At 44.1% G+C, this 14963-nt stretch overlaps 1 protein-coding gene across 4 annotated transcripts; it reads left to right on the top strand.

Moving 5' to 3' along the window:
* The first annotated feature begins 588 nt into the window (after positions 1-588).
* Positions 589-12327, top strand: prdm11 (PR domain containing 11). 4 transcript variants are annotated; one of them, XM_026365234.1, is made up of 8 exons: positions 589-680; positions 901-1064; positions 1644-1721; positions 2544-2803; positions 2911-2978; positions 3540-3727; positions 4119-4598; positions 4769-11178. In XM_026365234.1, the coding sequence occupies exons 3-8, from the start codon at positions 1694-1696 to the stop codon at positions 6928-6930; spliced, it is 3186 nt and encodes a 1061-aa protein (XP_026221019.1). In that variant the 5' UTR covers positions 589-680; positions 901-1064; positions 1644-1693; the 3' UTR covers positions 6931-11178. The 4 variants fall into 4 exon arrangements, 3 of the variants coding, with proteins under 3 accessions (XP_026221019.1, XP_026221018.1, XP_026221017.1); XM_026365233.1 differs by lacking the exon at positions 589-680 and adding an exon at positions 686-757; XR_003299122.1 differs by lacking the exon at positions 589-680 and adding an exon at positions 12224-12327 and having other exon boundaries at positions 822-1064; positions 4769-10599.
* The last annotated feature ends 2636 nt before the right edge of the window (positions 12328-14963 follow it).

Below are 14963 nucleotides of genomic sequence, written 5' to 3'. Positions count from 1 at the left end.
TTTCTCACAGTGTTGTTCTTGTTGTCAGACACTGAACCAGGTGGAAACAGAAGCATTAAACAGGAAGTGAGGACGGGGTTAATGTGTGTTGATCCACAGAAACATCCACTTTTAAACGAAGGGGTCAGAGAGACAGTTGGAGCTTCACTTCCCACGTGTGGTTCAACCGGCTCCACCTTTTAAATACTGGAGGGGTTCAACCGGCTCCACCTTTTAAAGACTGGAGGGGTTCAACCGGCTCCACCTTTTAAAGACTGGAGGGGTTCAACCGGCTCCACCTTTTAAAGACTGGAGGGGTTCAACCGGCTCCACCTTTTTAAGACGGGTGGGTGGTTCCACCGGCTCCACCTTTTAAAGACTGGAGGGGTTCAACCGGCTCCACCTTTTAAAGACTGGAGGGGTTCAACCGGCTCCACCTTTTAAAGACTGGAGGGGTTCAACCGGCTCCACCTTTTAAAGACTGGAGGGGTTCAACCGGCTCCACCTTTTCAAGACGGGTGGGTGGTTCAACCGGCTCCACCTTTTAAAGACTGGAGGGGTTCAACCGGCTCCACCTTTTAAAGACTGGAGGGGTTCAACCGGCTCCACCTTTTCAAGACGGGTGGGTGGTTCAACCGGCTCCACCTTTTAAAGACTGGAGGGGTTCAACCGGCTCCACCTTTTAAAGACTGAAGAAGCAGGTGGGAAATACTGAGGTACCCCAGGGTAGTACTTGGAGTAGTGGATGTACTTCTACATCTCAGAGGAACTTTGTGGGGTATTTTTACTTTATTACTTTTTCTTCCCCCCCCCCCCTCAGTAAAGGAGAAGGGAGCCCCCACCGGCTCCTCTCATCACTGTGAACTTTAATTGTGCGCATTTTCTTTCTTCCGTCCTCCATGTCATTTCCTGTGATAAAAGATGGTGGTCAAAGCTCGAGGAGGCGACTGAGTCGCTGCAAAAATTCACGGGAACTTTGCAGCGGCGGAGCCCGCGACCGGGGCTCGGTGCTCGGCGACCGGGGGGAGAGAGCTGAGCTTCACCCGGGAGACGGGGTCCGTGTGTCCGCTGCGTCCGTGCACAGGGTGGGTGTGTGTCAGTAGCCACGGTGGCCAGTGAAAATGGCTTCCGAAAACAGCAGGCAGATTGCCAGCAGCCTGCAGACCGGAGCGCAGCGGAGAGACCGTGGCGCAGATCGGTGATTACCGGATGAACCGGCGACACCGAGTCCCAAAGTTTAGTTTGCCACGTCTGTCAAGTGGTCTGTGGTCCGCCTGCCCCCCCTCCAGACAAGACCAGAGGTCTAGGAGGAGGCTCGGGATCCAGATTCAAGTGGTTGAGAACCCGGTTCCTGATCAGTGGAGTCAGAGGAGCCCGTGTTCGGTCTGAAGTTAATGGACGAGATAAAAAAGAGTCCGTTGGTTTTCTGCTGTTTGAGGTTTTAGATGCTCCAGTAGTTTCAGTTCTGCTGCTGCAGCTTTTCTTTGCTTCTTCCTGGTAAATTTCAGGACGGAATCATTTTTCATTTGAAAATGATTTTTTTCAATGATTAGTAATAAATCCAGTTCTACTGGGTGAGCTGTGTGTGTCTGGGACAAGAATACGTCCGATGATGATGACAGATGAAATTTAGCATTTCACCTGGTTTTGTTTTTTGTCCACAGAGGTTTGTGACGTTGATGTCCTGCTGGATTTCCACCAACATGGTTCCAACATGAGCAAACAGCCGCCGGACCTCTGGTGTAAGCTCCGCTTGTTTAGTTCGATTAATCCATGACAGATTAGCAGAGTTCAGTGTGTTCGTAGAGACCAAAGAAGAAGACTGATTTCTGGAGGTGGTGTGAATCCTCTTTAGCAAAAGCTCTCGACTGTTAATTTCATAGCTGCTCAGCTGTTCCAAACCTCCTTCTCTCAGATCTATGGACTCTGATACGTGACTGGAGTTGAGGTCACACCTGCACACAGGTTCAAACTGTGTGTGAGTGGTAGAATAATGACAGAAGGAGCCTGGAGGTAGATAGGAACGGTGCAGGTCAGTTTGGAGGTCAGTGTTTTTATCTGTTCCCTCGCTGTGAAGAGATGCTGGGACCGGAGAGAACTCAACATTACTTCACGCGAAAAGGACATAAAAAGTGCATGAGAGGATCATTGTGGACAGCTGCAGGATCTTAAGTCTTAAGTCTGGGTTGTGGAACATTTTCCATGAACCTGACTGAACGCTGCTGCTGATCAGTGTATATGGTCTGAGGCTTAGGGTTAGGGCTTAGGGGTTAGAACAGAAATGTTACTGTATGATTTCTCTAAAGATTACTATCTTACCTCTCCATATATTTCTGCTGAACTGAACTAAACAAACGCATCAACTGATACATGTGAGCAAACCTTCCTCTTTGTGCCCTGCATCAAATATAATGTTATCAAGCTCATATTTAATTCTGGAAAGTTCTGAAAGTTGGCGCCTGACTGATCTCTGCAGACGTCTGTTCTTCACCTTTTGTAACAGCTTCACAAAATCCTGAAACGTGCAGTCGACACTTTACTGAGCTGCTGTGTTTCTCCTCCAGTCTGTGAGGAGTGTCAGGACTATTTCCAGAAGGAGTGTCCGTCCCACGGGCCCCTGCTGTTTGTCCCTGATACACCCGCGGCCCCGGGTTTGACCAACAGGGCAGCGCTCACGGCCCCGTCAGGCCTGGAGGTCTTCACTGAGGGGGGTGAGGTGGATGTCCGCTGTGTGGCTGCAACCATCCCCATCGGGGCAGTGTTTGGCCCATATGAGGGAGAGCTGGTGTCCAAAGACAAATCATCTGGCTTCTTCTCCTGGATTGTAAGTAAAACCAGTCCAGACCAGTTGCAGGATCTAGTTTACAAATCATGTTTAAACAAGACCTGATCTGAACCCTGAGGTGTTTTTTTACTATTGTGATGTTTCAGATTGTAGCTTCAAACAACACGTATCAGTCCATCGACGGCAGCGATGAGTCCAAAGCCAACTGGATGAGGTGACACAGCCAAGACACAGGCTGAGCAGATTCTGGTTCTGTTTGACCTCAGTCATTGTGGAAACTGAAGCACGTGCGCGAGCCTCATTTCCACTCACACAGTTCACCTAAGCGGATTATCACTGTGTTTGCCTGCTCTGAAACGACCTGGTTGCTGTAAAGTTGTGTTTACATGCAGCAGATCAGTAATCAGATTTCTCTGCCACCCCAGATGTATTTCACAGATTTTAACTGTATAACGGCAGGAGACACTGCTTCCTAACTTCTTATTTTACTCTGACAAAGCAGAACAAAGCCCTTCTTCACAGCACAGACTGTCTAAATTCAACAAATTTCAGTCTGACTTAATTTAGTATGTATTTGTGTAATGATCTCTCCTTCCATCCAGACACTCTCTTTCCTGTCTGCAGTCTTTTGTCCTGCACATGTGAACATGTGAAACGCTGATTATAAACCTGGTTACACATAGACATGGCAGAAAAGTCAGTGTTCTCTACCATAAATCTGCCTGGAGAGACCAGGTTATGTGGTTTTATTCCTGCCGGTGTGTCTGACCTCCAGGTTTGTCCGGACCTCATCAGAGGAGAGTAGCAGGAACCTGACAGCATTTCAACACGGTAAAAACATCTACTTCAGGGTGTGTCGGCAGCTGGTGGCGGGAGAGAAGCTTAGGGTTTGGTACAGCGACGACTACATTCAAAGGCTTCACTGCGTTTCTCAAGAGAGCATCGACCGCAACCTGGACACAGGTGAGACTGTGGAAAGATTATGAGGAAATGGGCCCCTGGTCAGGTATATACTGTATGCTGGAACATATGAAACCAGAGCATATAATTTTGGGTGTTTTTCAACAGTTTGTGGTACGTTGTTTTTATTTAACTGAGCTCTGCAAGTTTCAGACATGAAAGTTCCCAGTTTCGTATAAATTAGATATTTGTCTACGGAGACACGTGTTTAAAGGAACATAAGTAAAATGCTTCGTATCATCTTACAACAAACAGTCCAAACCTCATTAAACTAATAAAATAACTGAAAGGAAAAGGAAGTATTGAGCAATTCTTATTTGCACTTAAATTCAGTATTTGAAGAGATTCTACAATATGTTTGAGTGAAACTGTATTTGACTAAGTTTTGTTCCAGACACTGTGAGGCCATCGGTCCTGCCCAACATTCACAAGAACTTTAAGTCTCCCTGCCTGCAGTCGACTGTACAGGGCAAACCCAGCCCCAGCAAACAACCAAGTGAAGAGTCAGATGGTCAGCCTCTTGCCAAGAGGAAAAAGATCGACCTTATCTTCAAAGACGTCCTAGAAGCTTCTCTTGAGGACTCTTACAAGTCCAGCGCCCAGTCTTCCCTCCTAGGGTTTAACTCTGATGGCACCTTTAAGCTGAAGGTGGAGGAGAAAGTGGGGGATACCCAGAGCAGCGTGGAACCCTCCACCTCCTTCTGCCCCAACTGTGTGAGACTAAAGAGGAGGATCCTAGAGCTTGAAGAGGAGCTGTCCCGTCTCAGAGGAGAACACGGGGATGCGGTCGGTCCAGCAGTGTCTGAGCAGTCCCTCTCCCAACTAGATCCAATTCCACCCCACCCAGAGCAAGGTCCAGTTGAAGATTTTCAAGGTAAGGGGAGGTGTCCATGAATATTTATGCAAAGTTTTAAGCTACTTTACATAGTAAGTTTGGAGAAATGTGATTTGTTTGATTTTCAACTTCCTGGTTGTGCTGAATGAATCAGACGTCAGTTTGAGAAGAACTTGACGTGTTGAATTTAATTACGTGTCACTTCGCAGGGATGGAGCCTTTGACGCCCACTCAGGTGGTTCTGGATGAAGAGGATCAAGATGTGGACTCTGCTGATGAATCTATTGCTGCAGATCTTGTAATTTCTCCAGAAGACTCATCAAAACTTTCCTCTGGAGGAAGCAGACGGATTCGTCGTTTCAAACAGGAGTGGCTGAAAAAGTTTTGGTTCCTTCGCTACTCACCAACGCTGAATGAGATGTGGTGCCACGTCTGCCGCCAGTACACCGTGCAGTCATCCCGCACCTCCGCATTTATCATCGGTTCCAAGCAGTTCAAGATCCACACTATCAAGCTCCACAGCCAGAGCAACCTCCACAAGAAGTGTCTGCAGCTGTACAAACTGCGCATGCACCCAGAGAAGACAGAGGAGATGTGCAAGAACATGATGCTGTTGTTCAACGCAGCGTACCACCTGGCTGTAGAGGGACGACCCTTCTCAGACCTCCGTCCACTGGCGGAGCTGCTGAAGAAGTGCGAACTCAAAGTGGTGGACCAGTACATGAATGAAGGAGACGGTCAGATCCTCATCCACCACATTGCCCGGACTTTAAAGGAAGACCTTGCAGAGAAGATGCGCTTGTCTCCCTTTTTGAGTGTCATAATGGATGCTCAAAATGACGACTTGTTCTCAGACATGGTGGCTGTCTATGTCCAGTTTATAACCAATGAGGGTTCACCCAACACAGAGTTCCTGTCTTTGCAGAGACTGAGCATGACCAGTGTGGATGGATATCTCCAGGCTATGGATCGAGCATTCGCGGTCCTGGGCCTCAGGTTTCAGGACTTGCTTGTGGTGGGTCTGGGAGTGGATGGCACTAACATCTCTTCGGGAATGAGAGCAAACCTGTACGTAGCTGTGCAAAAGACATTTCCCTGGATCCTCTGCCTTCCCATCATGATCCACCGACCTCATCTGGAGGTGCTGGATGCCATCAGTGGGAAGGAGCTCTCCTGCCTGGAGGATCTAGAAAACAACCTCAAGCAGCTCCTCAGTTTTTACCGCTACTCCCCTCGCATGATGACGGAGCTGCGATCTACTGCTCCGACGCTGTCAGAGGAGACAGAGTTCCTCGGAGACATCAGGGCTATTCGATGGATCATAGGAGAACCAAATGTCCTGAATGCACTCATCAAAGATTACCTGGAGGTGGTCGCACATCTGAAGGAGATCAGCAGCCAGACGCAGAGGGCTGATGCTGCAGCCATCGCACTTACCCTCCTCCAGTTCCTCTTGGACTATCAGTCACTAAAGCTAATCTACTTCCTCCTAGACATCATAGCTGTTCTCTCACGACTGGCCTTCACCTTCCAGGGAGAGTACCTGCTAGTGTCTCAGGTGGAAGCCAAAATTGAGGAGGCCATTCAAGAGATAGGCCAGTTGGTGGATTGTCCTGGAGAGTATCTACAGGAGTTTGAAGAAAATTTTCGTGAAAGTTTCAACGGCGTTGCTTTGAAGAATCTGCGTGTTGCAGAGTCCAAGTTTCAGTCCATCCGAGAAAAGATCTGCAACAGAAGCCAAGGCATCCTGTCCCAGCGTCTGGACTTGCAGAGCCGCTCATTTGCCAAAGCCTGCAAGGTCCTGGATCTGTCCACCTGGCCTCACAACCGGGAGCACCTACAAGCCTTCGGCGAGGAGGAAATCAAGTTGATATTGAACCACCTAGAGTCCATTCCCTCTGTAGGTCCCGAAGGCTCCCATGCCAGAACAGAGAGCAGAGGCAGCCTGGTAGTGGAGTGGAAGGATCTGAAAGCCGACTACTGCAGCATGAATGGTTTCAAAGAGGTTATCAGCCACATCTGCAGGTACAAGCAGCGCTTTCCTTTGCTAAACCGGATCGTGCAGGTTGTCAGGGTCTTGCCCAGTTCTACGGCCTGCTGCGATAAGGGAAGAGTGTCTCTACAGAAAATGTGTAAGAGCAATCGTTCCCGGCTGACTCTGGAGCAGATGAACGACCTGCTCACCGTGTCAGTTAACGGTCCGCCCATCACTAACTTTGATGGCAAGCGAGCGTTGGACAGCTGGTTTGAGGAGAAGTCTGGAAGCAGTTACTCTCTTTCAGCCGAAGTGTTGAACAGGATGTCGGCTGCTGATCAGAAGTCTGTTTTGCACAGTGTTGATGTTAACACAGAGTTTTATCCTGACATGTAACAAACCCCTGTGTGCCTTTACAACACCAGACTCACACTGACAAAGAGGCAGTTCTGCTCCTTTACCTCAGGGATTCTCAACCAAGGGTAGAGGGAAAAGACTGTGAAGGTCAGTGAAAGAAATATGAATTATAGTTTCATAATATACATGCTCACAGTTGTGTGGGAGGCAAATCAGCAAACAAATAGATGACAGTAACTTCTGTGGGATGCTTTAATAGACACTTCTCACCAGCCTGAGTGTGTTTTACAAGACAACCAAAAACTAAAAGCAAAGTTAAAGTTTAAACATAGACAAAGATGAAGTTTCTGTCCCTCCAAATTGCAGTAACTCAAATACAAACTTGACCAAAACTATTAAAACAAGAACAAAAGGGTTCGTAGTGAGGGTATCTGAGATACACAAAACATCTACAAAAAGACGCAAAATCGCTTAAGGTAGTCGCTTACCAGCTTCAAAGACACAAAGCATCTTAATGACAAACAGACTCATAAAGATGTGAAGAACAACCAGAAAGAAAATGACTACAAAGACATGCATAATGACCACAAAGCAATGTGACTAGAAACAAACAAAACTTCTTTAAAGACTTAGCAGCAGCTACTACGAAATGAACAAAGCGACTGAGGAGGCACAAAGAACTACAAACAATACTGCAAAGGCTACAAGTAGATTCCTTCAAGAACTGTGTGGAAAGAGCTGCAATGCAGCCGCAGTGAGACACAAAACAACTGAAGAGACATCACAAACCTACAGAGACACAAAACTGCTCCACAGCAGGACTTAAAGCGACTAGAAGTAACAGCAGTGTCGTTTTTCGGGCTCCAAGTTGTAGTATCTGTTCAGCTGGACGTCACTGAAAGGATCCTGCTCTGGCTGACTCACTGACTGAACACCCCAATGACTGACTGACTGAGACACTTACTGACTGATTGACTCACTGATTGGCTGACTGACTCACTGATTGGCCGAATGATTGATTGATTGACTCACTGATTGGCCGAACTTACTGGCTGACCCAATGATTGATTGACTGACTGACTGCTGACTGACTGCTGACTGACTGGCTGATTACTCTTGTTATATACCTAATGATGCCAGAACTCCAGCTACACAGTGGAAACGGTCCCAGCGTCTGTGCCATTGACCTGATGGGATCATCAGTCATTCAGTGCCTGATGAAACAGGACGTGTAAGGGTTTTATATTTCTATTAGAAATAATAGATAGTATATACTGTACACACTGTAGATATTGTAAATGCAGTCGAGTCTGTTTTTAAGGAGAGTATTTTTCTCTTGAATGATGATTGTGCCACAACAAGCGAATGCAAGAACCAAAAGCAAAGGGTGCTATCCTGCTACGCCATACTACTACGTTATTTTCCATATTTGTTCAGATGGTTACTGCAGCAAATTAAATATTTGAATCGTGTGTTTTATGTTTGAATGATTCTATCTTTGGAGCTTCAGATATTTCAGATCTGTTTTAAACAGTGCATGATTCTATTTAGCAGTATTTTAGAATAAATAGGTTAGGTTGTGTGTGTTTATGGCTGGACTACAAGTCAGACGGTGGGAATACGATGAGCTGAGGCAGACGGTCACTTTACTTTAGTTTTTACAAACCTTTGTGCCCATAAATGAAAGAGTTCAACATTTTGGGACGTACACTCATTGGGCTTAGTGTGAGTTAGATTATTAGTCAATCACTGCTCACATGAACATGGAATTTGAAGTGGGAGGAACCAAGAGCTTCTGGCTCTGAGTTTCGCCTTATTTTATTTTTTATGTTTTATTATACATTTTTTTTACATATTAATCAGCATCAAATGATGTGAAAGTGTCTGGTTTACCCAGAATTCTAATTTCTATCTGCAGACTGTTGATGTTTGCATGTAGCAGGATTTACCTATGAGAACAATGCACTGATTGTCTTATTGTCACTGATTGTCTTATTAGACATATGAAACAGCCTGTAACTACTTCCCAAAATGTTAAATTCTGTGTTCATAATGGTGGTACGGTTGGCACAAAGCTATTTCAATCTCTTCCTTTCATATCAAATAAATCCTGTACACATTCGGTTCTGTAAACATACGGTGCATGTGTGTAATGTGTGCATGCATGTTTTTACTGTTCAAATCGGTGTTAGTGTTTCTGTTTCGACTTCATGTGAGACCGACGACGCAGCGTATAAATCCTTCTATTGCTGCAGTTTCATCCCAAAACATTCGACTTATGAATGCCACGTTTTTGTGCTTTGCCTTATGTTTATCTTTATACCGACACTTGGCTGATTGTAATCTGACTCCAGAGCTTAAAACCTGGAGTTGGTTTTAACTTTAATGTTTGTTGAACTGTGAGTTTTTTCACTGCTGGAGTTGGATTGGACCTTTGGTTACAGATGCGTTGCCTGTTCACAGTTTTTTATGTTTAAATGCTTTAAAATACATTTTAAAAGGCATTTTATGTGGAGTTTTTTTTTCAACTCATGTTGAACAGACACTACTGCTGTTTTCAGAAGTTCAGTTTGAATTGTGGATCCAGATGTACCTCAGTCTTTTCTGATACATAAGGAGTACAAGCTCCGAGCTACTTTCATACTGAAGGAAACTTAAAAACATGGTGTTTCTTAGAGAAGTTCTGCTGTATTCAGCTTTAATTGAGTACAGTAGTTGTAAAAGTTTGAGGTTGTCTTGACTCGTTCCAATAGAATTTATTTTATTCTACTTTGTGCTCTGCTCCACGTCTGTCGGATAACTGTACTTTGCAGATTATATTAAACAAATGAGGATTCCCCTCAGGAAAAACTATCACTACAGCCGTTTCAAGAAAAATTAAGATCAGCTTTAGCGTTACCAGCTGCATCATCAGTCCATCAATAATCAATGAATTGTAATTTGGTATTTATTATGGGATATGTAATGATAAGTAGTTATTGGCTCCTATAATGTGGTTAAAATAAAAAACGACATGATTATAATTAGTAATAATGTGCTGTTCTTCTGGTTGAGGTGCACACCTGTCCTTCATTCTCTAATTACCAGCCATGTCTCACTCATCACTTCCCCGGTGCGAACAGTAGTCGACCTGCTTTTCTATTTCTTTACGATCGTCTGATCAATTGTCTCACGTGCCATTGCTGCCTCAGGTTTAATGAGTTTCACGTACCTGTCTGTGTTTTTGTATACTTACCTGTATTCCTGTCCGTCTACCTAGATTTGTGTGTACTAGTTACTAACCCGTCCTGAAGTTGTTACCATGTTCTTGCTTCTGCTTTTTTATCCCGTTCTTCAACTACCAAGAAAACAAAGTACTGGTATTTTCACCTTGTCTGCGTTTGTCTGCACCAGTGACAGTAAGTAAATCTACTTGAGTACTGTAATGAAGTATGTGACAAACAGACAGACCAGCTACTACTAATAATAATAACCCATTTAATTTTTAAAGCACTTTACTTTTTAAGTCTGCCGCCTGCATCCTCTCCCAGGGCCCGATGGACCTGACATGCATGTCTGAGGATGTGGGAGGATCCTGGAGAACCCAGAGAGAACCCACACAGACACGGGGAGAACATAGAAACTCCACACAGAAAGGAACCCGGCTCCTTCTTGCTGTGAGGAGACAGTGCCGACCACTACATTAATGACTACTGGTCAATTAACGAGGTGATCTAGAGAAATTAGTAACTAGTTGACATGTTAAAATCAACTTACTAACAAAAATGTGCAGGTTCAACACAAAGTTTCAGTACAACCTGATAAAAACGGTGTTGAGTGTTGAGAATCTGCAGTATTTCTGACGTGGGGAAGTAAATGTACTGTAAATGCTGGTGGGGTCGGGGGTCAGGAGACTGTTTTGGACTCCAGCTGCTGTGTTCTGAAGAACTGATGTGTGAAACGTGACAAACACAGTTCCTCTTGGACGTGGACATGTTTCCAGGAGAAGCCGTTTGAAAAGCAGTTTATCAGAAAGCAAAACCCTCCTGCCAAGTTCAAGTCTGTGAAAGAGGAAGGAAATGTGTCCACTCGAGTGAACGGGTCAACTAGCAGAAACAAAGGAGGGCAGGAGGGGATCCGACTTTGGTAACACTCAGAATAGTTTCATGTTACAAAAGCCAAGAGTGCTTTTCAGTGTCACAGCTGACTGAGCTGCTGCAGTGATCTGCTCTGTTCACTTGTTGTTAACAAGAGTCTGTAGCTGCCTGGAGCCTGACATCACCTGCTGCAGCGAGACTTCATTCACACTGAACGAACACAGGCCTGCGTTCAATGTCAGTTTACTATTTGTACTGTTTAAACAGTAGTGTCACCAGTTGCTGGGTGTCCAGTCCGGTGCAGCTTTCTCAGGCCTGCGAGGAGTCAAAAAAAACTCTTTCGAATAAAAGCTGCATTTCATGTGTGACCTGAAAGAACATCCTCATCAACTCAGCCTTTCATCGGATCGGTCCTGGGACAGGATCGGGCTGCTCCTGTTGTAAATGCAACTGGCTGCTACTGTTTTAAAGATCAATATTAGGTTCTTCAGAGCATGTAGACAAAATGTTTCTCCTACATTAGCTTCTCTCTTCGCTGAAAACCAGAGGAAACTGGCCCAGCGCCGCTCTGAACTTCTATTCTAAAATCCAATATTCCAGCTCTAATGTAGAATTTGGTTTAAGCAGAAGAAAAAGCTGAAACCCCCCTGTGGTTTGGTGATGGAGACAAAAAAAAAAGTTTTTCATGGAAAAAAAAATTATTCATGGAACCCAAGAATGACGACTTTAAGTTTGACTACAGTTTGCAGCTGAAGACAAAGAAAAAGTGCCTCCATCCTGTGACGGGCTGCAGGGGGCTGGAGCCGTTCCCAGCTGTCACTGGGGGACAAGCAGTGTAAAGAAAACTCTTGTGGGGGAAAGTTTATGTTTAGATGAGACAAAGATAGAGTTGTTTGGCCACAGTGAACATGTCTAGAGGAGAAAATGTGAAGTATTCAACCCCAAGAACACTGCACCTACTGTTACAGGTGGTGGTGCAAAGTGAAACCAAGTGCAGGGAATAAAATCACCTCAGATCCAGACAAACATCTCTGCTGCTGTGGAACAGAAAGTGCTGTGATTTATTAAACTCGACCCATTCTGCCACGAAGAGACGACGAAATCCAACGTAGTTCTACTGAAGCCTCCACTAGATGTGAAACTGGCTCAGGGACATTTGCTGCTTTGGGTGAGGTTTGACCCTGGATGTAGAATTTTCTGTTAAATGAATTCAGTGCATCTTGTTGTTGAAGCAGTTTTTTCTCTGTGTTTTGTAGCAGCAGGAAACTACAGACTGACTGCGATGAACCACAAACGGAGCTGGAGTCTGGAGGGATGAGTTTGTATTGTCATCTAACGGTCCCAGAGCGGGACAGACGGGACTGTCAGCTGCACACAGAGAAGCGACTGTATCTGTGTCCAGCTGCTGTGACGCCTTTGGATTTTTATTTAAACATCTCCACTCTCACTGCCGTTAACAGTGGAGGATTAATGTGACACACAGAGCACTCACACTATTTGCCCTCATTCTAGTCAGTTATTACAAGCAGCTGATCCCAGTACACATCAGTTAAAACTAAGCTGATCTGATCCTGATCCCCTCCTCAGCTGTTTCCTACTGAATCTGACTGCCTGTATTTCTCAGGAGCTACTTGATCCTAATTGATGAGCTTTAGTTATTGATCTGATCTGTTGGTTTCAAACGACTGTAAAATATTACAAGAAATTGTTATGAAATGCATAACAACAAAAATGACCACAGTAAAAACATATGATATCTTAAAAGTCATGGAAAACAAACGGAAAGTTGTCACATTGCCTCTGTTGTCTCCGCAGCGTCTGGAGAAACAAAAATAGTCAAACACCAAACCAACAATGGCGTCTCCCACGTTCGAGAGAGAGGACAGGCTGGGCCGCACTGTGCTCGGGATAAAACTCAAAACAATTCCACATTTCAAATTCTCAATTTTTAAAGTGGCTAACATGAATAACAGCTGTCTGGTTATAAACTTGACAAGTAATTAAACTTGCATACATCAGCATGACCACAGTAGTATTAGCCAACCACCAAATCCCACACATAATACATGTATATTCCCTATACAACCACATACAATAGGTTAAAACTATATTCAAAGCTGACATACACAGTTTGAAGAAGCTGGAAGGTGAGACAAATGATAATCAGGTAGTCTCACTGAATATGAGAATAAGAAAACCGAAAAATTCAGAAGCCTAAGAAGAAACGATTACTACAGAAACAGTTACACAGGTCATAGAAAACAGGTTTAAACGAAAGAATCCCATCTAGTGGTAGTTTGCAGATCACTCCCTTTAAAAGGTCTGTAGTATCTTTCCCATCATGGTTAATATGCATGTGTGTAATGTAAAAAAATAGCAGTGTCTGCCGTTGACTGTACAAACTCAAACTATTTTGTACAAAGGTTTTTGTTTCTAGGATTTAACAATCCTGTGAATCACTAAACTAATATTTAGTTGTATGACCACAGTTTTTTCTAACTGCTTCACATCTGTGTGACATGGAGTCGACCAACCTGTGGCACCTTTCAGCAGTTATTCCACTCCATGATTCTTCAACAACATTCTACAATTCATTTACATTTCTTGGTTTTGCTTCAGAAACAGCCTTTTCGATATCACACCACAAGTTCTCCATTGGATTAAGGTTCGGGGATTGGGCTGGCTACTCCATAACATTAATGTTGCTGGTTTGGAACCAAGACTTTGTTTAGTAGTGTGTTTACTAGTGTGTTTGGGGTCATTGTCTTGTTGAAACAACCATTTCAGTGCATGTCCTCATCAGCATAAGGCAACATGACCTCTTCAAGTATTTTGACATGTGCAAAATGATCCACGATCCCTGGTATGTGATAAATAGGCCCAACATGAGAAACAGGTCCATATCATGATGCTTACACCACCATGCTTCACTGTCTTCACTGTGTACTGTGGCTTGAATTCAGAGTTTGGGGGTCGTCTCACAAACTGTCTGTGGACACAAAAAAGAACAGTTTTACTCTCATCATTCCACAAAATGTTCCTCCATTTCTCTTACTACCAGTTGATGTGTTCTTTGGCAAATTGGAACCTCTTCTGCACTTCATCCCTTTTTTTTAACAGAGGGACTTTGTGGGGGATTCTTGAGAATAGATTAGCTTCACACAGACGTCTTCTAACTGTCACAGTACTTACAGGTAACTCCAGACTGTCTTTGATCATCTTGGAGCTGATCATTGACTGAGCCTTTGCCATTCTGGTTATTCTTCGATCCATTTTGATGGTTGTCTTCCGTTTTCTTCCACGTCTCTCTGGTTTTGTGTTCCATTTTAAGGCATTGGAGATCATTTTAGCTGAACAGCCCATCATTTTTTTTCATAGGTTTTCCCCTCTCCAATCAACGTTTTAATCAAAGTACGCTGTTCTTCTGAACAGTGTTTTGAAGGATCCATTTTCCAGGCTTTTAAATGCATATTCAACAAGTGCTGGCTTCATCCTTAAATAGGGGCCATCTGATTCACACCTGTTTTTTGGTTTGCCATGTAGCAATAAAAAATACTAAAAACCTGGATTATTCTTATTATATAGTCATATTGTACTGCTATTATTCTGAACATAACTGTAAATATTTAAAAGACTGATCATAAGATGCATAGATACTACTTAAAGTTATCACCCCAGGGAAGGTGTCATCAGTATTTAACATCTTGCAGTGCCATTTGAAATGCGTCAAAGCAGTTTGGAGATGGGTTGAAGTCTGAGTGCTGCTGGAACCCGAGGCATAGAAAACTGTCTGTTAAAGTACTGATGTGATAAATTAATGTTATTTATGTATAGTGTGGAAACTCGTGGTCCAAGAATAGACCCCTGAAGAACACCATCACTCATGGTAAGTTGATGTGACTCCATCCGCAACAAATAATTGCAAATGGTTCCAGTGTTTCCTTCAAATTCAACACAAATTGCAACTTTTAGTGACTTCTGTCGTGTCTATTATTC

Source organism: Anabas testudineus, chromosome 6, assembly GCF_900324465.2.
Source record: "Anabas testudineus chromosome 6, fAnaTes1.2, whole genome shotgun sequence".
Classification (NCBI taxonomy): Eukaryota; Metazoa; Chordata; class Actinopteri; order Anabantiformes; family Anabantidae; genus Anabas; species Anabas testudineus.
This window is presented reverse-complemented; position numbering and strand designations above follow the sequence as displayed.

Bases quoted from the DNA above. Each gene is read 5' to 3' on its own strand.
- prdm11 (XM_026365234.1), top strand. From the start codon at position 1,694: ATGAGCAAACAGCCGCCGGACCTCTGGT. The intron at 2,804-2,910 runs GTAAGTAAAACC...GTGATGTTTCAG, and splicing joins CTGGCTTCTTCTCCTGGATT to ATTGTAGCTTCAAACAACAC. The intron at 3,728-4,118 runs GTGAGACTGTGG...GTTTTGTTCCAG, and splicing joins CGACCGCAACCTGGACACAG to ACACTGTGAGGCCATCGGTC.